At 39.2% G+C, this 22,956-nt stretch overlaps 5 protein-coding genes across 5 annotated transcripts; all 5 read right to left on the minus strand.

Moving 5' to 3' along the window:
• Window positions 1-881: 881 nt before the first annotated feature.
• LOC103984065 (probable cellulose synthase A catalytic subunit 1 [UDP-forming]) lies at window positions 882-9,850 on the minus strand. The gene is made up of 14 exons (XM_009401480.3): window positions 9,540-9,850; window positions 8,761-8,956; window positions 8,363-8,553; window positions 7,147-7,231; window positions 6,859-7,045; window positions 6,121-6,387; window positions 5,675-6,020; window positions 5,458-5,595; window positions 5,252-5,377; window positions 4,911-5,123; window positions 4,566-4,833; window positions 2,941-3,137; window positions 2,499-2,849; window positions 882-1,774 (listed from the first exon to the last, which is right to left on the minus strand). The coding sequence occupies exons 1-14, from the start codon at window positions 9,618-9,620 to the stop codon at window positions 1,187-1,189; spliced, it is 3,234 nt and encodes a 1,077-aa protein (XP_009399755.1). The 5' UTR covers window positions 9,621-9,850; the 3' UTR covers window positions 882-1,186.
• Window positions 9,851-11,058: 1,208 nt separating this feature from the next.
• On the minus strand, window positions 11,059-12,779 carry LOC103984066 (transcription factor HY5-like). Its single transcript, XM_009401481.3, has 4 exons — window positions 12,387-12,779; window positions 11,943-12,114; window positions 11,651-11,807; window positions 11,059-11,410 (listed from the first exon to the last, which is right to left on the minus strand). The coding sequence occupies exons 1-4, from the start codon at window positions 12,469-12,471 to the stop codon at window positions 11,345-11,347; spliced, it is 480 nt and encodes a 159-aa protein (XP_009399756.2). The 5' UTR covers window positions 12,472-12,779; the 3' UTR covers window positions 11,059-11,344.
• Window positions 12,780-14,069: 1,290 nt separating this feature from the next.
• Window positions 14,070-14,381, minus strand: LOC135613225 (MAPK kinase substrate protein At1g80180-like). Its single transcript, XM_065110324.1, has one exon. It carries the CDS (start codon window positions 14,379-14,381, stop codon window positions 14,070-14,072), a length of 312 nt encoding a protein of 103 aa, XP_064966396.1.
• A 1,466-nt stretch (window positions 14,382-15,847) lies between these two features.
• On the minus strand, window positions 15,848-19,180 carry LOC103984068 (probable prolyl 4-hydroxylase 6). Its single transcript, XM_009401483.3, has 7 exons — window positions 19,017-19,180; window positions 17,888-18,001; window positions 17,637-17,694; window positions 17,449-17,550; window positions 17,065-17,122; window positions 16,755-16,930; window positions 15,848-16,567 (listed from the first exon to the last, which is right to left on the minus strand). The coding sequence occupies exons 1-7, from the start codon at window positions 19,145-19,147 to the stop codon at window positions 16,202-16,204; spliced, it is 1,005 nt and encodes a 334-aa protein (XP_009399758.3). The 5' UTR covers window positions 19,148-19,180; the 3' UTR covers window positions 15,848-16,201.
• A 1,278-nt stretch (window positions 19,181-20,458) lies between these two features.
• On the minus strand, window positions 20,459-22,865 carry LOC103984366 (zinc finger CCCH domain-containing protein 39-like). The gene is made up of 2 exons (XM_009401848.3): window positions 22,117-22,865; window positions 20,459-20,696 (listed from the first exon to the last, which is right to left on the minus strand). Exons 1-2 carry the CDS (start codon window positions 22,820-22,822, stop codon window positions 20,533-20,535), a joined length of 870 nt encoding a protein of 289 aa, XP_009400123.3. The 5' UTR covers window positions 22,823-22,865; the 3' UTR covers window positions 20,459-20,532.
• Window positions 22,866-22,956: the final 91 nt, after the last annotated feature.

Raw genomic sequence — 22,956 nt, forward strand, 5'->3', positions numbered from 1 at the left:
GCAGGTACATATTCCATGGACTGAGTGACTAATTCAGCGAATTCTAAGATGAAATCATTTACGCTGCAAGAAACGAAGTATCATGGGAATCTTAAATAGGATGCTGCTGTGGATGGAATAGAGCTTCAAGATTCCAAAAGCTACAGAGAAAGATAGAATCTCGTAAATTTGTTCCAGCTATTATATAGGTAGGTAAGTTGTCGATATTAATGTGTTGCATGAATATGTGTTGGAATCATATGAAATGTTAAAGATAGATTAAAAAAGAAACCATACGATTATGGTTCTCATTTTGGTCGGATTATGGAGAAAATAATAAGAAGACTAATGTAATTAATTACAATTAAATGATTAAAAAAAGATTTGCTTGTAGAAAGAATTATCGTATCATATTCCGAACCGATTGCGGATAGATTTGTTGTACCATCTAAGCTCACGAATAAGGAAAGAATCGAATGATATGTATTGAGTTTGACCCATAATTTATGAACAATAAAGAAAAGATTTGAGAACTTGAAAGTGTCGGATCTGTTTAAAATGCCAAAGCCAATAAATAGTTCATGTGGTATGGCAATCTCAATACATTTTCTTGAATACAAAATTCAACCTCATGCCTTTTCAAATTTTTTCTATTATTAAACAGGTAAAATGTCAGAATTTGTTTATCATGATACCAAGTTTTCAGATTCTTCATGAAAATTTCAAGCATAACCTTATATTGCATCATTGCATCTTAAGTATAATCGATTTATTGTTCATGAAAATTTCAAGCATAACCTTATATTGCATCCTTTGAAGACCTTCTTCACCTTTGTAATCTAGACTTTTACTTGAACCATTCATGTATGCATCAATATTAAGCAACAACTAAGGTCATGATCTTTCACAAAACAAAGCACTCTTTAACACAAAATGATTCTGGTCACAGATCATGATGTTTTGTACAAAGTCCTTGTCTTTATAAACTTGCCATATTCTACACACAAAGAATAAAAGTGAAACTTAAGATTACTGCAACAGAAGCTTGAACAGTCCAGTGACCAAGCAAAATATATTATGAGAATAAATAATCATAAATAACTAAAACTTCTTGACACGGGGCGTGCGCACAATCACCACGTGTATAGATTCTTGCTGACTGACTTCCAATAACATCCGTGTCCTTAATAGGATCAGCCAGGAAGGTTCAGCAATTGACACCACACTGTCCCATCGTTGCAGCCTTTTGCGTGGGAGAAGTAAATGGATCGATATGTACCCAAAGCAATGAGAAGATTGAAGCAAGGAGAATGGACCAGACGATGACGATGGTAGGTGTCCTGTTCTGCCGACCCATAAGACCCTTGAGAAAAGGATACAGATGCGCAATCACCCAAAATGCGAAGAACAGCCTTCCAAACAGAGGACCCCATGACTGGTAGCCGCTGTTAACGGCATAAGAGACGCCTGCGACTATCCCTACCATGTTAATGACCAGGACAGTGGTCGGTGGAATCAGGAGACTTGTCCACTTGAAGATATACAGTTCAGAGAAATCTCCATCCTCGTCAGATGCTTTTGACGTGACAGTGAAGCTGGTATCTATTCCTGCTAACACCTTCAGCAAACCCTGGAAAACAGCAAACAGATGAGCTGATGTGCCACCGATCACCCAGAACTGCTCATTCCTCCACCAGTCCTCAATCCCAACACCACTCCACCTAAGTTCAAGAATTCCCGTAGCAAAGATAGAGATGAAGAGCAGAATGAACCACATTCCAGCATAATTGCTTATCTGCAAGATGGATAAGTAAGATCAGAAGAAACCCCAGCAATGTAAAAGAGGCAAGTTACAATTACGTATAAAATTGTGGTAATCGATCACAGTGATCCATCAAATTGTCAACAAAATGGAACCGATTTGGAGACTATTCATACGGCATACTACTGAACATGCCATTCATGTGGTCGAATGTATACAATCATATTCTAAACTCATGAATTTTGGGATCAAGGATTTTGAACAACTTCTGCAGATGTATATTAATAAAACAATATCTCCTTTACAACCAAGATCCAAGAACCATGAGCTTGGTTGGTAGTTGCAAAGAGAATGCCAAGATACCAGATGTATTAGATCTAGAGAAGTAACTAGTTTTACTACAAACAAACAAGTGAAATTCCAGAAATTGGTTAGTTATTGAGAGAAAGTATATTTCCTTAACTTCAAACTAAAGTTTCTCAAAATGCTTATGCTGTCTATACCAGGGATACTGCCTACGGAATAATAGGTATTACAATTAAACAGAAGTAAAACCATAAAATGTCAAACCAGTAAATATTTGATGGCCGTACATGCTTTTGCAATTCCATATGGAGCCAGAGGATAACACTATTAAAGGCAACACTGAGATCTATTGCTTTATACTAGTCATGCAAAGAGTAAAAGAAATTAAGACAAGAATGAATATATATGAAACCAAATGGGAAGACTAAACGTATAAATGTGAAGATCTAACCTCTGGAATAATAAATTTTCCTGTGAGAAGGCAAATAGCAGGAAGAACACAATAGGCAATCAGTGGGATAGATGTGATAGGATAAACTATGGTATTGATGTATGCCACCCTCTCCAAAAGCTTCAATCTTCCTTTGTAGCCATACCAGATAGGGCAATGTCTACTGAGCAGAATTTCAATTGATCCCAAGGCCCACCGCAACACTTGGTTAAGACGATCAGACAGATTGATTGGGGCAGAACCCTTAAATGCAGGGCGGGGTGGCATGCAATAAATTGAAATCCATCCACGGGCATGCATCTTGAATCCGGTAAGAATATCCTCAGTAACAGACCCATATATCCAGCCAATCTGAATGCAGGTGCATAAGCTCAATTCATCAACCTTTGTAAATATAGTGCTAAAAGATACTAGATGCTGATTAAGTATCATTCAGACTAACCTCCTTTCCCCATTCAGTCTTGTCTTCATACCCACAGCTAATAACATGTATGGCTTCCTTAAGAAGAGACGCTGGATCTGTGGATGGTGGTATGCCTCCCTGTTCCATGAAGGTGGATGCAACGAAGATTGGTGACTGACCAAATCTCTTTTCCAAGCTCCTCTGAGACATCAAGAGTGATCTCTCATCCTCGTAACCTTCAGAGACAATCAATAAGACATGCTAAGGCTTGATAGTTTATTTAGAAAGATGCAAGACAAGAAGGGAAAAGAAGAGAAAATAACATGACAAAAGTGTTCTGTGCATTCAGAGGGAATTTATTCAGAACCAGGATGGTCTTTCAATAAGCAGAATCCCATGTAGCTTAAATAGGTAAGTTTCTAAGGCACAAATCAAAGTTATGGCTGCCAAACAACATGCTCTGACATGCCAGACGTAGTGCCCATTAGCATGTCAAAAAGAGTGAGAAAGTTATAATATACAAAAACAACCAAAACACATTCACTTGAATAGACATACCAACCAAATGATCAACAAATCCAATTTCATTCAAGGGCAATTTGATTTATTCATTTCCTATGTCATGAGACATAAAAAGATCCATATCTGGCTTAAGTACAATTGGAGTTAGGATAATATCATTATAGATAACTTTAGTTTCATTAAAAAGATACAGGATGCATCATAAAGAAAATGAACACAACACAGCAAAAAAAAAATTTCAATGGTCGGTTGCAATGAAGTGCTAGAACGTTCACAATGCTAAGACATATGCAAAATTTTTTTGTCATATTAGAAAAGATCAATAACTAACAGTCAGAGATCCAAGGATCAACATAAGGCATGAGTAGGAAGGACATTTAATAATATCATAGAGGCTTTACGCATATGCAAATAACAAATACATATAAAGAAAATTAGAGTTTTAGCCTCTCCATCACCATTTAACATAATTAGCATATAAGAAGCATTTACCCTTTGTGAAGTTCCTCTCTGCCACCAATCAACATTATTGCAACCTATGAGGCATAATTACTTTGAAATTTTATTGTGTTATACATATGAAGTTCTTTTAAGATGGATAAATGATTAACTAAATTTTTTATATGCTATTTGACCTAAACATCAATAATTAGCAAAATCAACGGAAAAAACTTCTTGTTATCTTCTTGGTATTCTTGATGTATCATGTTAAAGTAGTATTTTTCAAGATGAATGGTTTATTAATTACTTATTATATTACTTAAAGTAATAATCGTTTACCTCTGGTTCAGTGTCAACCCTAAAATATCATGAATTTTGATATATAATTAGCTAATCTAACACTCTATATATATTATCAAACATTTTCATATGTAATATTGTACATTCAATGCATTCTTTGTTGTATTAACCATGCCTTATTTTATTCTACGTTTCCAAGATTTGGTATCCTATATCCATATCCATGCTTTATAGATTGCAAATGATTCATCCACATCAATAGCTACGGAAGCATCTAATTTCCTGTGAAGTTATTACCATCACAGGATATTCATTAAGAGTAAATCATGAAAAAATTCTTTGGCTGATTCAGGTCCTCTTAACCAAAAGATTTTGATGCAACAGAAGGGAAAAGTATTTACCTTCTATTCCTTCCTCCATGTCTTCCATATTGAAGATGGGAACTGAAGACTCAGTTCTCTTCATAGCCCTTTTCTTACTATCAATATAGCTCCTGTCCCCTCCCTTTCGCTTCTTTCTTGAACCACAACAGCTCTTGAAAATAATGTTCGGTTCCAAATCAGCCTCGGTCAACACAGGATCATAGCCATACAAGGCCTGCCTATTGAAGCAGCACCCTGTTCCCACATAAACAGGACCCTGGATGCCATCCAAACCTTTCAAGTTGATCTGCAAAACATAATTCCAGTAAGAAAGAATATCTTTCCACCATGCCCAGTGCATTCATATGTTGGTATATTTCTTACATCAAAAAACACAATGTTGCGGTTGGCATATCGATCATGCAAGTCAATGCCATCAAATCTTTGAGGAAACTGAACATAGCATGTCTTTTTTCCTAGTGCAGGATCCATCATAAAACACATTGCTTCCCGAAGAGCTTTGCTGTTGTTGAAGTAATGATCACAATCCACATTGAGAAGGTAGGCACCATTGGTCAAGACAGCAGACACACGAATCTGGCCAGCATAACGAAAATTAAAGGTTCAATAATTCATTAGCAATGGCACAGATATGGGAGAAAGATGGAGCATACACGTAGCATGCAGATACTATGAGTTTACAAGTATGAAGTAAGGATACAAACCAATGCATTCATTGCACCAGCCTTTTTGTGATGCTGAAAGCCTGGCCTCTTCTCACGGGAAACATATACAAGTCGAGGTAGCTCGTTGCCATCTGTATCAAGCCCTCCACTGTGCCCTAAGAAGACCTAATTCAACCAAACAAGGGATTAGAAAAGTTAAGCTGGTTAAACAATATAATGAAGTGGCGTGAAAAAGTATATGGAACCTGTATCATGCCAGGATGATCTCTTGGATTATTTCCAGGCCAGGGAGTTCCATCCTGCATTGTCCAACCTTCTTCTGGAGTTTTCTGTGCTTTGGCAACAAGAGCATTTATCCGTACCTTGAACTCTTCATATTCTCTCTGAAATGGAATGATCCATGGGTCAACATCATTTAGTACTCAAAATTATCATATAAGTGCGTTCAGTTCCCACCCTTACCTTCATTGCACGTCGTTCTTTCACAAACGAAGGTTGAATTTTGTCTTTCAGGTAATCTATCTTTTGAGCAAAATAGAACTCTGGGGCCCTGGGTTCAATATTATGCTTCTTGCAAAAGGGTACCCACTTCCTTGCAAATTCGGCTGTCTCTGACAATGCTTCGAAGGTAAGCATCGCTGAACCATCATCAGAAACATAGCATGAGACTTTGTCAACAGGGTAATCCACAGCAAGAATAGACAAAACCGTGTTGGCTGTTATAAGAGGAGGTTCTTTCAGAGGATCCACTGTACTGACGAAAACATCAACAGGAGCTAATTGTGATGGTTCCCCTTCCCTATCGTATCTACAAACGTGTAGTTTGAAGAATCAGAATGAAAGTTATCGAAAAATTGCATAGAATACCATATGACAAAACGGGCAAAGAACATGTCTTGATAACTAACCTCAATGCAAGCCTTTCAAGGTACGTCTCACGGTTGATCGGATACCATTTTGGAAATTGATCAAGAAGCCATGACAATGCAAACCAGATCTCACAAATGACCGATGTTAGCCACAAGGGGTATGCATCAGGTACCGGATGAGTTATACGATATTGGAAGAAGAAACATAAAATGATAAGCCGAAGTATGATGACCACACGGTAGAGGTTAAGTTGGTTAGAAGGAATTGGCACTACACGGCTCAGAGGTTGACGAGCATCGTCGGCCCTATAAAGACATAATTCAAGTATCAGCCGTATGAAACCTTCATCATTATTTGTTTAAGAAATAAACATGAATAAAACAAAGACTGAAAAGTATCAGTTCTTATCATATACCAGAAATTACCTACACATGAATAAAACAAAAAAAAAGCCAATTTGAAACATGCATGTGTTATATATATAAGGAGCTGCTTGGTCGAACTATGGACACAAAGATTTATATATCACATCACTTGGTAAATAGGAATAGAAATGGACCAGCATTTCTGAATAACAAAACTTGTCCCACTACCTTACTGTAAAATAAATCTTAATTGAACTAACTAAATCTAGCTCTGGAACTAATGGAGATGAAGGGAGCATGAAACAGAACAGGTAAAAACCATCATTTATCAACTAAAGTACAGTGGCCAAAAAGGAAAAAGAAATTGAGATAGCAACATAAAATGCCAGAATGGGAAACACAAGTCCATACATTAGCAGATCTTCACCATTTGAACCAGTTCCTTCCATATCACCTTTGCCATCATTGTATTTGTTGGTCATCTGCACAATGTTTTTGTCCTGTTTGAGCTTCCAACCATCAACTCTTTCTTTCCAATCAACACTGCCAAGCCCATAGGAATTCAAATCCTTGGAAGGATCCACAATTCTTACGGGAACTGCAATACAAACCATCACAAATAATCAAGCTACTAAAAAGCTGAATTGCTTTGCATTAGTTAACTTTAACTTTATGGCTAGAAGATGGATTTTATGTTACCTGGCAAGCTGGGATCCACATAACCTGATGATGGACTTCTAATAGAATGGCGATCTGGTGAAGCATCAGGGACTTCCCCAGACACCTGAAACAAGTGGTCGAATGGTAAGAGCAAGCAGTAGGTTGACCAACAAAGGACTAACATGTTTACTTTTCTAGCTCTGGACATTGACATAACAGCTGCAAAGTACAAATAAATCTCAGACGTGTCAAGTGAAAAGTGACTATTCTACATAGAATACGATGAGAAAGTTAACTTTTTTTAAGAAAACTTAACAGCAAGTCAATGTGCACTTATGCTTGAGGAAGAGAGAATCAACAATAAGCCAGATACAAACAGAAACTAAAAGGTATAAAATGATTGGCAACTGGCAAAAGCTCATTCTCACTTTAGTTCTGCCACCGCAGTATCTGAATAATGCATCTAATACATCCTGCAGTATATATCCAAGATTTGATGCAAGTTTTACGTCAATTAAATGCTAAATGATTTAGTAATTGTTTTAGTGATTGACAATATTAAGCTCCAATAAGGTTTCGGAAGAATACAATTAGTCTTGAGTTCAGATTTTCCTTCAGTATGGGCTGTGAATCTTGAGTTATGGTAATCTTTGAGAAATTTCTCAGTATTTTGCTATTTTTATCAGTCCTAGAGGAGCCAAATTTGTCCAGGACTAAAGAGAGCTATGACTGAAAGAGTGCCTAATCAGTCATTTTCCCTTCATGCAAGTTGTCCTTAACAGTTAATCGAAACAACAACATTCTAGTTAAAAATTCCTTGTGGCTCAGCTCTTCTTTATCTTTTCAAGCTCTGATAAAACTAAGAATGGTATTAGATGGTCTTCATAAATGGTAAATACAGATTAATGAGAATGGAAAGAGAAAATATATCAATAATCCATTGTGAAATGTTACCAACAGAAGTTGAATTTCGTAGTCAGTTGGCATAACTATCACCAATTAGCTATCTCTAATGTTCTCTTTTGTCTCTCTTAAGATAACCTTTCCCTTTTCTACCATGATAGCATATCTTGTAACATTTAAAATAAAAATGTTGCCGAATAGTTGAAAATCAGTTTGATCTTTGTTTGCTCCCCCATATTGCCTTTTATGACAAGATAAAATAAAACAACTATGCAATAACATTAATTTGCTCACCAAATGTGATATGGTGAATCAATATTTGTCTTCTACAATAAGTAATTTTTTGCTATACCTGTTGTCCACTGGTCAAACGTGGAATGCGGTGTTGAGGTTCATGTCTAGAAGATGAAGATAAATCAACATCTTCCTGGCCTTGAAGTTGCCATTTAGATCCTGCCTTGGCATTGCCTTGCCTGTAACTGAACTCATTGTCCAGATCATCAACATCATCCTCTTCATCATCTCCCTCAACTCGAGGACTACCTGATAAATACAAGTCAGACATGGTGAGGTATATTAGATATGTGATCTGATGCCTACGATTAAGAGTTAAATTGTATACGCAAAATTAGCAAAAATTATTCAAACTAATGGGATTTCACGAGCAAGAAGGCTTAAGAGAGCTTCAATTTATCCTTACACATGCATATGCAACAATCAGAAGAAGAATGATCAACACCATGAGCTTACCTTTGTGTCTCTTGTACCGGGTCTTGCACTGAGGGCAAGACTTATTCCCTTCCTTCCTCTCATATTCATAACAAGCTCGGCAAACTGGGAACGCACACTCATTACAAGCAACAAAAAGGTCACCTGTGGCTGAAAGCCCTACTGTATCACCACAGATCTGACACTCTTGGCCATTGAAGTTCTTCATAAGTTTAGGCTGCATTATGAAATGAAGATAAGGAGCAAAGAACATGAGAAAGGAAATATGAGATAATTGATCTTGTTGCAAGCATGAAATTTAACAAGAGCCCACGATGAGAAATCATAGTTAACAGCCAATTCAAACCACAAAAAATCAAACGATCACTTCACCCTATAGATCTGGCGAAGCATAAACCAGAGCAACGATCTTGCAACTATAAACTCCTCCAAGCAAGATAGTGAAACACAAAGGGTTATCAACATAACATCATTTCGAGTTCAAGGTGGGATATACCGGCAGCAGCAGTCCCAAATTAGATAATGGACTGCAGAACAAAGACAAAAAAAACCTAATCTTTCCTAAGAATCGCAACTAAAAGAGGTTGTAATAGTTCCAGAGTTGCCAGCACCAGTCTGGATTTCTTGCAATCTAGATTAATTCGAGCACAAGTCGTCACCGAATTGCATCACATCAACACGGATCCAAAGTCAAACCACGGTATCAACTAAGTCCACCACTAGATCCAAGCAACAGACCGTCTAAATTGCCCAATTACTTGAAAGAAAAAAGAACGGAGTGCGAAACGAGAGATACCCACCCCGGGTTCTCCTTCGTGCCGAATCATCACGAACTCGTTCCGCTTGTGCGACCCCGCCACCATTCCTGCATTGGCTTCCATGGCTCTCGCGATACACTACCGAGATCCGAGCTTTCCGCGAGCTTCCTCACTGAAATCTCCGGAATCGCATCACCTGGGATCGAGCAGGAGGGACAGAGAGAGTGAGATCTGGATCTCCTCTCTCGATCGGACGATACCTCTTCCGATCGGAGTCGAAGAAACACACCGGTGGGCTCTCACCCGCTGCCTCTATCGCCCATCCAATGATTCCAATCTTTCCCCTTCTCTCTCCCTCCCTCTTAATACCTAGCATCGACCATCCGCTAAAGTTAATAATGATATTACTACAATAATTAAATAAATCATAGCGGACTGCGACGGGCTACCGGCGCTCGGAGGACAAAACCATCCGTTCGACCGAGGCCGTAGGATCGACGTGGTGAAGGGATCCGAAGCGTCCGATGGAGGTGGCGTTTCAACGAGGGCCGTGCCGTTGTTCACAGGCTGTCACTCGCGCGAGTCTCACCGCCAAGTGCCGGTAAACCGGTAGCAGCGTAGTGTCGGCTCGCCTAGCAAAGTTGGGGCCCCCTCTCTCTCTCTCTCTCTCTTGCAGCAGCGGTGGTTGGATGTGTCGGTGGTGTGCGTTGGATGAGCTGTCGGTGTCCGAAACGTGACTTTGGCATCAGCTACGCGTACCCATAGATTTCTGCTTCGTTTACTGACCTGCTTCTGCTGTGTCCATCCTCCGGCTGTAGTTGGGCTGTGCACATCATAGACGGGAACCAGCAAACCATATTCGTAGTGCTTAATGGATGGTTGTGATGTCACTGATCTGATGATGAACTCGTTGTTCGTCATGTGTTTCTTAACATCAATCTCGTTAGGAGACTTGTCTCGGGGTTGAGTGATGGACTACTTGGGCCCATTTAATGGACTACTTACCTATTGGGATAAAGCCCGGTACATTTTTCTGCTGCTGCACAGGTCTCCTGTGGATTGAGGGAGGATTCTTGTACCACGATAAGCCTCTGAGAGTGAGTGATGATATACTGGAGAAGCAAGCTAAGAAACAGCCTGGGAATGAGAGTCATTGAAGGAGGAGGTCAACTTGGGTGGGTAGACCAGCTAACAGTGAGCAGACGTTTGTTTCAGATCTCACTAGTGCATTAAACAATAAGGGATTTGTTTTTACGATTTAATCACCTATCATATAATTTCCTGGAAAAAAAAAGGTATGTTAAAGCGATTAATTCTTGCTGGTTAACATGAAAAACTTATGTAGCAGATATATTCTTTTTAGATGATGCAAGAAATGGTGATGTGAGATTGGGTTGGAATTATTGGCTGGTGAATGCAGCAAAGGGCATCAGCCAAGTAAATATTCTTGGTTTTACGAAGCATCAATGTTCCATGTAGCCGAAATGTATCCCCCATTAATCGGCAACTTGAGATATTAGAGACAATCTTCGTTCCAGATAATAATCCAAGGGAGAATCTATGGAGCCAAGCCGATCTTCCATCACCAACTGATGATGTTCCTGGAACTGATATTTATGCTGCTGTTGTCCTTACAGGAGATTTCCAGGGGCTGGCATTCCAGTGCCATTCACAAGATACAAGCCAAGATAGTTCAAACATATGAAGTTGCTTCGTCATGCATGTGTCATCCAATCACAGAACAAGCTTTTTCTTTCTTTCTTTCTTTCTTTCTTAAGGTATTCTTCATACTCAGAAGAGTTTCGTCTTCGATCAACATCAACATCACTCTTCTGTTCCTTGTTGTTCTATTGGCTGTCTGCGGTGGCACTGCCACTGGATCCTCTTCTGCTCACAGTTGTATTCTTCAGTATCTGCAGAGAGACATATATATATATAGTCGATCAGCAGATTGCTGTTGGCATTATATGGCATAAAAGACTATTTCTGGTCACAACCATAGGAGCAAAGACGGTGAAGGATGGTCTCAAGTTGATATTACTGGTGGCCGATCGAAGTACGAAGTATAAGCAAGCAATTAACTCGATTCAAGTGATGTCCAAGATCGAAGATGGACACAGACGCTGATACCGATGCGTAGATAAGAGTCATACTTGTCTCAGCATGTTGTTCTCGTTCTGCAATGTGGACATCCTCTCCTCCAGCTCCGAGTTCTTGGCCTCCAAATCCTTCACCTTGGCCTCCAGATCATTCAGATAAGCTTTCTTCCGCTCCCTCGCCTGCTGAGCCGATACTCTATTCCTCAGCAACCTTTCTCGGACATATATAACCAAATAGCTCATCAGATAATAGCGGCAGGCAGAACACACACATCAAGATTCGCTCAAAAGAAGATTACAAGAGATCATGCGCATAACGAAGATTACAAGGATGAGGGAGCACAACCTTTTGAGGCGCTTGTGCTCTTTGTCGGCGGGGCTCCTCCCCCTCCTCCGCTGCCCGACCCGAGCCTGGTCCTGGCCGACCGCCGAACCGTGTACTCGCTCGGAGGAGGACGGACCTGCTAACTCTAGCCCGAACTCCGGCACTCGTCTTACATCCTCGTCGCTCTCCATTCCTGAAACCATATACATAGAATATACCTGTGTGTATATCATAGCCGGAAACCTTCCCCCGTTTCACGCATCATATCGAACGAAACAATCCTCATATAACCACGAAACAGAAATGATCTCCATTATTTTTCGATAGATGAACGATCTCGACGAAGCCAAGAAGAGGAAAGTGCTTCGAACCAAGTGAAATAGCGCTCTAAAAGACAGATAGATAGAGAGAGGGAGAGGGAGCAGAAAAAGAGCTCATCTTCTCTGAAAACGAAGATAGACTTGCCTTCTTTGATTTCCATCTGAGGGGCGGAGCTGGAGGATCTCTCGCTGCTGGAAGGAAGGGAGCTCGTGGCTTGTTCCTGGAGCATTCTGCTTCCTCTACCCTCGTGCCTTCTTCTGTGTTTTCTTCTTCTACTCCTCGTTTTCTCTTGGGTTGGGAAAGAAAGAGCAACGAAGCGTGTGAGCTACTCCTGCCACTGACAATAATATCCACATACAGATGTCCGTAACCGGAGGTTTGGGGGTTTAGAGACGCGGCAGAAACCGTGGGAATGGGAAGGAATCGGTTGGTCGTCGGCCGGTGAGCGTGGATGGAGGAGGAGCCATGAACGCAGCCAGGAATCCGAAGGCGCAGGAGATGGGAGCGTGGAGGCTTCTGAGCGGTCGGATCGCCACCGAATCATGTGGCTGTGCACCCGAGCGCATCAATTCTCCTCATTCCGTGCATTTGTCTCTTTTTTATCCCACCCGACGGTTTTAGATAATTATAATAATCTATAGTTTATTCTATACTCTCATAACATAATTATTATCAATTTAAAAAAAAATAATTCGAATTTAAAATTTACGATAAATCGTCACTATCTTTATCGACTAATCTGACGAAGCAGCACCGACCGATGCAGGGTGGCATGATTTGATTTGTGGACAGCAACTTCTCATGATGCAGTACAAGCGACAACCATCCGATGACCTTTCAAGGCGACACTCTGCCCACCACGTCAATTACTTATGTCGCTCATAGGGGGGAGCTAAGATAAGAAACAAATAGGCGTCGGAGTTATTGGGTCCGCCTGCCGTGCCTTACCATATCCTCCCACGTTGACTTCGTCAAACAGCTTGCAATCGATATTAATCATAATTAATTGATAGTATTAGTTGTAGTCACTTAAACTTAAACTTGATGATGACGTGAAGCTGACTTAGCTGCGCAAATGGAATTGATTTGCCCATCGGAACAGCTCGACTTCCGGTAAGATTCCACGACAGTGGAGCAGCAGCATGTGGTCATTCACTTTCACACCAATGTCACGTGCGATCGAACCTTTGCGCCGTTTCAACAGATCGGAAACTGATCGAACTTTCCGACAGTCGGTAATATTTTCTGGATTATTACCGAAGTATAAAAACTATAATATGTTATTATTGTATAAAAGATTTTAATATTAAAATCTAAAATCAAATAACAATTACGATATATAATTTTTTTATGTTGCTTAAAAATCTCATTATCGTTATATCCAAAAATTATAACGATGTCGATCTACAAAGAGACTTAGATTTAGAAATAATAGGGATATAAGAGAATATTTATCGTGAGAGATGAAAATGGATTTATAGTCTCTATGATATGGTTAAAAGGGGATACAGAAAATATATATAATCTCTCGTCATGATTTTTAGAAAATAAACGAGAACATAGAACATAGAATAAATAATTAAAAAATTTCTGTATCAAATTTTAATATAATATATTTGACCTGTTTTGATATGATTGGATCAAAAACTAATAAAACTTGCCGACAGTCGGAGGAAAGATGCAAATCCACAGGAAGTGAAAGCGAGCAGTGGTTGGGACTGCCGATCAATGGCTAAACGATATATGAGTAAGCCCTTGATGTAAAGACGAAACAAGTACCGGAGATCTCGAACACACTGCTAAACATGCACGGTGACAGAAGAGAAGCTAATGCCTTGTGGGCTTGAATCGCTTGGTGGACTTTGGCTTGCTAAGAAATCCGCAGAGGAAGCAACCGGAGGCGTCAGGCGACGGCGGGTCCGCCGTTGGTAAGACGGGGCCTGCGCGGAAGGCCGTTCTGCGCGCGGTCGTCCCGCTCGATCCGACGCTCTGCGCGTGCCTGAGCTCCCTGAATTCTGAGCCACCTTCCTCCTCTTTCCTCTGCTGGTTCAGGTCCCCCGAGAGGAACCTCTCGTCCCACACCAGCCCGGATGAGCCTGATCTCCTGAAGGTTTGTGCAGACCTCTGCAGACCAGCCATCTCTCTCTCTCTCTCTCTCTCTCTCTCTCTCTCTCTCTCTAGTCCTTTTCGATGAGGTAGAGGAGAACAAAGAGGTGCAGCCTTATCTAATCAATGCAGACAAGGATGGAGAAGAAATTATGAAGGGATAGATAGATCAGAATGGCGATAGGGAGAAGAAATAATAACATAGTGGTGGGTGTAAGCGCTGATCCAACTTCAAAGTCAAGAAGGCTACTTCGACTGTCGCCTTGTCGCTTGATTTCATCCTTACGTGATAATTTTAGAGATGAATAAGTGATGTAAAATTTGAAGGTGTATAAAGATTTTGATAGATCAAAAATCCTAAGCTCAAATCTCATCTTTATCACCTAAAAAGATCATAATAATATACTAATTAGTTCGAATATCTTAACAGAGATTAATCATTTTGGTGTTCTCTCATCATCCGATGTGGCTATGATATGTCGACGTCAGAAGCCGTAGTTACGACGGGGAAGACTTTGACAACGCGACGCCGCGAGAGGCTTAGCTTTAGGTGCTAACTGTGTCGTGTTGCAATCAATGCATTCGGCGTTTGTGCCGTGTGATTGGGAAGGTTTCGGAAGCATGAAGGCTTTATAATAGTTGTGCAGGCGAATCACATCGAAGCTAATGGAAACGACGGCACCGCTTGTCCATCGAGCAAGAGAAATTAGCCGCGAGCAGCTCCAATTCCCATTCCCATTCGCAGTTGCAGTGGTTTGTTGCACTTACAGCTAGAAAAAGCTTAAGCATCTGCTCTTTAGTGAATGCATATAGTATTCGAACTAAAAACACAAGGAGGAGCTGAAGATATCTTGACAGACCAAAACACAAAAATCATTATATAAGAATAATAAAATACAAGAAATAAAACTTATCATAAACATTTGGAATTCATATTCATATCCACCTTGTCATATAAAACTTAAAAGAATAATAAAATATTCCAAATATTTTTATTTTATGTATTCTTTTTATCGAGACTTTGAGATACATACGATACGATGTTTATAATATTCTTTCTTTAAGTAGTTTAAAATTATAACCGTAATAAAAGAGCAAAGTCGAAAAGAGATTTGGTTGATAAGTCTTAAAGATATTTATAAAACAATCAAATATTAATTTATAAGAAATCTTTCCATGCTTGAATTACTTACTGTAATCCGATTCTTCAAATAAGTTGAATATTAGGATTCTGAAACTAATTATCAACCATAATGGAAGACAAGTCCAAAAAGATATAATTGACCGATAAGTTGTAAAAACATTGCAAATGAACTCATATTCCACATCCTCAACAGAAGATTTGTAGTGTAAATTGGCCCACAAGGAAAAGAATATTAGAACAAAACTCATGCAACAAGCAGAGGCTTTTATATCATCTACGCAGATGGTTCATGTTCTGAAGTATCATGTATTTGATATCGATTCAACATCTATCAGCAGGGATGTAAATGAGTGGATGAATTCAACAAGACACATGATATTCTAAAGCTTTACCAGGTCCTGCCCAATAATCTCAACAGATTTTAGGGTTGCTTACCGGAAATACAATTGAAAACAACAAATTTTCATTTAAGATTGTAACAAATGAGTTACTTCCTTTGGACAAAATATGTATAGGAACTAGAAAGACATCTTCTCAGTGAGGCACACCAGAAACAGCTCAATGACGATGCAGCAAATGCCTCAGATTTCTCAGACATGTGTGATGGTTTCCAGCTATCATGACACCGCTGAACTTTGGGATCAGCCAGCAAATTCTCTGTATGGATTGCTCCACCGTGGACCAACGTTGTCATGATGAATTCAGAACATTAGCATGCACCGCAGCTCTTTCTACATGATCCGTAATAGTCCGGAGTACCTAACATGTACACAGGGTTCCTCTTGCATTCCCCTATTGCAGCCCACTGGGGACAGTTAGCATCTTCATCTGTGCATTCCCCTTCAGAAACAATGGAATGCTTGCTTGGATTGAAGTCTCTCACATGGATCCATTTTGTTGCAGTCCACCTCTCTCCATCAAGCACCATACAGCTTCCATGTAGACTAGCCTCATCCGGTGTTGCATCAGGATGAAGATTGAAATAAAGAATGGCACTACCTCTGAGAGGTTTCACTGCATAACCAGTTGCTGCACAAGGGGACCATGTATCGTCCTTTGTTTGAGTGTCTTTTAGCTGTCGGATGGATCAAGTAGAGCATTTAATTTTATTAAAATTAAAAGCAAGCCTTATAAAAATAGCAGCATGGTTAAATTACAGCATATGGCAAGTTCATTCTTTTTTTGCTGCATCCTTATTCCAACCATCCAGGTAGTTATTCCGAGAAATAGAATAAAAAAATGGCATAAAGCTCTAGTCTCACCTTTGATTGAGGAAAAATTGTTTCACCACCCCTAGAAACATTGGATAGATACATCAAGACTGTCGCAACCCGGTGCCCGCCAACTGCTAATTTGGATTCATCATGATAGTAGTCATGATGTGGTTCATAACTTTCATTGGCCAACGAATGCACGATCAGCATGTTCTCACCATTTTCTGTTAACCACAGGATTATAAAGTTCTGGAAGAAAATAAGAGGGCTGCAATTTTTTGCTAATTGCTGCAATGACATTCAAACAAGACGGGAGAAAATAATTGGTTTCTAAAGGTGTTTGGAACTCCAAATATACCTTTTGGAAGAAAGGTCCATGTGGATATTCTTTCCTCAATTTTAGAGACAACTTCATCCTATAAATATAAAAACATAACAATTAAATTAAGATATAGTATATACATATATATTTAATTCATTGCCACATGTGCATGCATATGTACTATAAGGACTCTCGTGGTACTTAGAACTGAGGAGCAGATATGGAGATGTGTGACTGATGATCTATTGATAATACAAAATTGTCTCATAGCACTGCATAAAGGTAAGATGTGATGACTAATACTGCATGAACCATCAGAGACAAAGCAGACCCCTAATAAGCTGCTATTATTGCCAATATATCATAAAAGAACAAGAATCTTCAGGCATTCAGCTCTTCCAAATGGCACTAAAAACTAACCTGACCCCTGGGCAAGAACATCCCACTGCTTATATCAAGGCTGCTTGCCGTACTGTTCCCCTTGCTAGCGTCAACCACTAATTTCTCCAGCTTACCTTGAGCCTGTACTAAACAAAATGGATTTTTGATGCACTTCACCATGCAGTGACCAAAGAGAGAACTTGAAACTTCAAAGGACAGGAAATTACCAAGGTAATTAGGTGGTCGCAGTCCTCATCAGTGAGAAATCTTTCATAAAAGAACACCCTAAAACAGAGTGAAGAGATGCCAAATGGTTAAATAAAGAGGTATTGGGTAAAGGAAGAGTGCCTGTGTGAACAAACCAATTATTTCTATGCACAAAATATGCAATGCATCAAGCCGGATGATGGGGAATTTCTATTATCATATAATGTTTTATCAAGCATGAGCAGACTAGTTTTAGCCAATGAAAACTGACCTTGGATGCCATGTCAGTTGAATTATTTTAGATGGATCAAAATGAATGGAGAGGGCAAAACTGTCTTGTTGCAGAAGAGGATCATGTTTGGATAACTCGATTCCCAGTTCCAACCTACAAGAACAAAAATAATAAAAGATCATAAATCAACACGGAAACACTTGTCGCTGAAGAAGCAGTAATTGCGCTTCTGCCTTCGCGACCAATGTAATAGAAACTAAATAGACTAAACCCATGTTTGTATGCATGACAAAGCCCAAACTAACATCAGAAAATGATCTAGCTAGCCTATTAGGAAAGCTAGTTTTTAGGAAATTAAAACATCATGATCACTTCAACTAGAAACATATTGCTTTATGTATTGCAGACTTGTACAGGCGCTCACTGTCCAAAGTTCCATTACAAACTATTGATGAAGTCCATGAGACACACATCAAACCACAACAAGAGCCTACGGGAGCAAAGTTTTCGCCAATTCTCTTGCACTTGAATTAGTGACCTTCAAGAGATTTGAGCACGACCTTAAACTGCAAAGAGGGCAGTTCAACTAAATCTAGAGGTGAAATCAATAGACTCTTTTGCCGGATTCACATAGCAATGGAAATGAATAGTTGTTCGGCATATATGATTATGCGTTCATATCACCAAGCTGGAAGGTTGGACCGGAAATCCTCTAGTCATGCAAACATTTTGGTTACATGCGAGAACATCAGCATCCCCGGCTAGGCATCTAATGTCTGGTGAGAAACAAGTCTCTTTTAGCAAGCATGTTTGTACCAATTGGCAACCAGACAAAACGCATGAGCTCACTGGTTCAACATCAGTATCATCTGTCCTTCAAGACATGGAATTCGTAAGGATGACTCGTAGGAGGACTTTAACTCAAGAATTTGGACGATAAAGAATGTTTTGGAACAAAGAGGCACGAACATCTAGAACCTAAGAGACATCTAAGAGCAGCAGTGGCAAATTCGCCGGGACTAAAGACCCAGAAAGAATCGTTCCCCCAACCTGTCCTTCTTGAAACTAATCTCGCCACGAAAGACGAATCGAGCAGAAAAAAAATTCCACCAGATTGAAATCGAAAAACGACGAACCCTAACGAAGACGAAAGGGATCGAAATCTTACTCGCGAGATGAACACGGCAGCGGGCAAGCGAACAAAGCAGTCAAGAAAGGGAGAAAGGAGAGGCGAAGGCGGCAGCGACTCGTCATTAAGCTCGCCAAGGCTTTGCGCTCTTTCTTTCCGCCGCACCACATTCTCTGTCGATCGGCTCAGCTCGTTCGCCGTTCACCTTCGTATGAATAATTTCCAGAATATTGTAGATTGATCTCGTAGATCGCTCCGATCGCAGGTAAAATCTCACCGTCCATCTCACGGTTCATCCTATTTTAGATTGGTGCAGTCGTGTACCAACCATCCCCATATTTATCATTTATTTATATAATAATAATACACTAATCAATTTAAATAATTCATCAAAGATTATAAAATAAATACTTACCACTTATACAACAATACGCTAATCAATTTAAATATCTCAATAAAAATTATAAAGCCATATATTCATCCTATACTCGATATTGACCGTTAACAGGTATTTATTTTGATTATTTAAATATTAAGATTTTCTTAAAAAATATAATTATATAAAAGGATTTGAGTTTAGCAACTTTGGTTCATACATCGCCAAATGAGAGCATCGAGTTGGTCAAATTGTAATAAAATTTTGATTTAAATGTTCATGTATCACTCTGTAATAGATGCAATTGATTGTGTTTTTTATTTTCAGTTAATAAGATATACTAAAACTTTTATTGTTTTATCCTTTTTATCTCAATATATAATAAAGTCCCAAAAAACATATATTTTACATTTATCTAACATATTAAAAATCTTAATGCTATCATTTTATATAAAATTTAGCTTATCTTCCAACAACATTTGTCCCTCAACGAAGATCAAACTTCAATGGTACAAACTTGTGAAGGGATCAGATTTTGTTAGTGTCAACCATCCATCATCACTCCGAGTGCAATTAGATCAATTTATTTATATTGGGATCAATATTATCTTTTTCATAACCAGAGTAAAACTCAAAAGCGAATGTGTTAGACATCTATGGAGCTTAGCACAATAATCCCATCTATCTATCTATAATATGCTTTTCATCTGATTTATAGTTTGTTTTCCATCTTATATTTTCATTATCAAACACTATCAACACTCATTATATTTGATACAATCTTATGATGATATTTTATCAATTAAGTTAGTTAATATCTTAAAAAAAAATTAAAATCATTAAAATGAACATTGTTCAATATTCATTCATTCGCAGTAACAACAAATCATACATGATAAAACATAATTGAAATTCAAGTTGCAATTATAATGGTTACATCTCAACTTGTCTGATAACATAAGAACAGTAACTAAAATTAATCACAAAAGTAAGTTTTTATTCCTATAATGGGTACACTTAGTCAACTCAAATGGAGCAAAGGTACCTACCTATAAACCCTCTCTACAACCTTGAAAGAAATCAGATCAGATAATTGATTACCCTATCTAACTAGATGCATAATTTTTCTATCTAAAATTATACATCCCATTTGGAATCGATTTGTTGTGCAGTGGCATATTAACTGATCCAGTCTGCATAAATATGATTTAGCTTTTTGATACGCTGTACTTTCAAAAAAATCTTTGTAGGTTTGTCAGGGTTGGTTAAGACTATTCCATCAGAAATAAAATTATTTGAATCATCTATATCAACATCGACACTCGTTGGAGGTTTCTTCGATTCTGCAACATAAAACATATAACAAAATTAATTTATGAACATAAGAGATAATAGAAAGGCTCGATTTCATATTTTGCTTTTTTTCTTCTATAGTTTTTTTAAGGAATTAATGCTATGATATTAACACAAAAGGCAACATATTCTCAAAAAATCTCTTATGATTGTAATTAAGAAAATAGCTCCAACATATTTCCAAACATAGAAATATGATCATGTAGGCAAAGGGCTACAACTGGTGTGGACAAATTATAAGTACAACATGGAGATGCTCATAGCAATTGCATTGGAGGAATCACATGTAACATCTTCAACCATGATGATGGCATGTTGTAAATGAAAAGAATTTTTCTCCAACTAGAAGCCTAACATGAACATGCATTTGAAGGTATAATGAAATGGACATGGGCATGCATTAGAAGGTACAATGAAATGGGCAAAGAATAAATCCAAAAATCTTTCCTTTTATATCATTAGATTCATCCTCCATTTACAGTCTATGGTCATAATCTCAGTCAAGTTAAAAAACTGTTTAAAAAAAATTCATACTCAATAAGGCTTTAAAATTTAAAGATTTAAAGTTTAATTTAGTGTTTGCTTGAGGGCAATGTGCTGTGTTATTTAAAGTTGGCCAAGAAGTAAATTATAGATTTACTAATACCTCTGATATTTTCTGCTTCCCTTTTGTTTCCTCTAGAATGAAGTTTCAAATTAAATACATTTTTAAAGAGGACTTACATTATTTTATTTGGAAAGTAGTGAGCATATGATCATTAAGCTCAATCAATCATCCATGTTATTGTTGTTATTGCCTCGAAGAGCCCTAGTAGAACTAGGACACTAGGTTAAAGTTCATATTTGTGGAGATATACTCAGCAACAAAAATTGTTTTGTAGTTTGTCTATTAATATTTGAATAATAAAAATAAAAAATCTATTTCAAACAAAAAAGATAAATATCAGCAAGGTTACATCAATGTTTTATACACCAGCTTGAAGTAGTTATTCCATACTTTAATTGTTGTGCAAGGCACCGCCATGTCACCATGATGTAGAGCAGCTATATACTATGAGAGATGCCTTCTCCTAAGGCAGAAGGCCATGCAGACACATATCAATGTGCACATACTAGTATTTTAGGAACTTGCAATTGCTATTCTACCAATTTAGACAGTCTGTGTTTGTGAAGAATCAATCCGCTCATTTCGGATATTTAGTTCAGTTGTGGCAGAGTCCAACAAAATGGCAAACAGAGCACTACATCGAGCAAAACATATGTCAACCACGAAAGAATGGAACAAACAACTCATGTGAACAGAAGAGCAGCAAATAAGCCATTAAAGCAAACACTCAGTTTAAAGCCAACAAATAAGCCATTGAAACAAATACTCAGTTTAAAGTTAACCAAAGGCTTCGAAAAGTGTACCTGAAGAACCATGAGCCGAGATGCGACGCTCCTCATTGGTGGGGCGACTAGTGTTTTCCTGATTGTGAAAGGGCTTCGAATTCCACGACCTCGGCATACTCCGGTTAGATTCATAACTCCCGCCGGCGGAACCAAAACTCCTGGGAGGATGCGATCGGCCGGCGGGGGCCACGACCGAGCCGTCTCTTCTCACATGCGCATACAAGCATCTCTCCCCGTAGGGACAAACTTCCCCAGCGTAGAACTTCCTGCAGATCTTCTGCGTCCTGGTGATCTCCTGCCAGTTTGGCGGCGGCTGGCGGAGGTCCTCCGGCCCGTGGGCGAAGTTGCAGGAGTCTCCGTAGGGGCAGGACCCCGTCGCCCTAAATTTCTGGCAGAGGCGCGTCTTGAAGAGCACCTGGTTCGGCGCGTTCGTGGGAGGAAGAGGACGAGGAGGAGGCATTGTCGAAAATGACGCCGGCGGCATGTTTGGAACGAAAGCAGCAGGAAGAGGCGCGGAAGCAATCATCATCGGCGAGGCTGCTTCCTCTTCTTCTTGTGGTGCGTGCAAGAAGAGCCGTGGTCTCTTGGGAGGGGGAGGCGCCATACATCCCTGTTGTTCGTTCGGAGGAAGATGAGGGTTTGATGGTGGCCACAGAACGATCGCGTCTAGGTCAAGCGAGGGAACCGAAGAGACGGGCGGCGGGATTGAGGTCGGAAACTCCATGTAGTAGTTAGTAATCGGAGAAAGATCAATCGAGCAAAGGGAAGGGCGAAAGAAGCGAGACGAGAAGGAATGGAAGAATGCAAGGTATTTATAGGTCTCCCACAACTGGGAGTCAAGTCGGGTCCCATCCAAAG

This window comes from Musa acuminata, chromosome BXJ2-5 (assembly GCF_036884655.1).
Source record: "Musa acuminata AAA Group cultivar baxijiao chromosome BXJ2-5, Cavendish_Baxijiao_AAA, whole genome shotgun sequence".
Taxonomy (NCBI): Eukaryota; Viridiplantae; Streptophyta; class Magnoliopsida; order Zingiberales; family Musaceae; genus Musa; species Musa acuminata.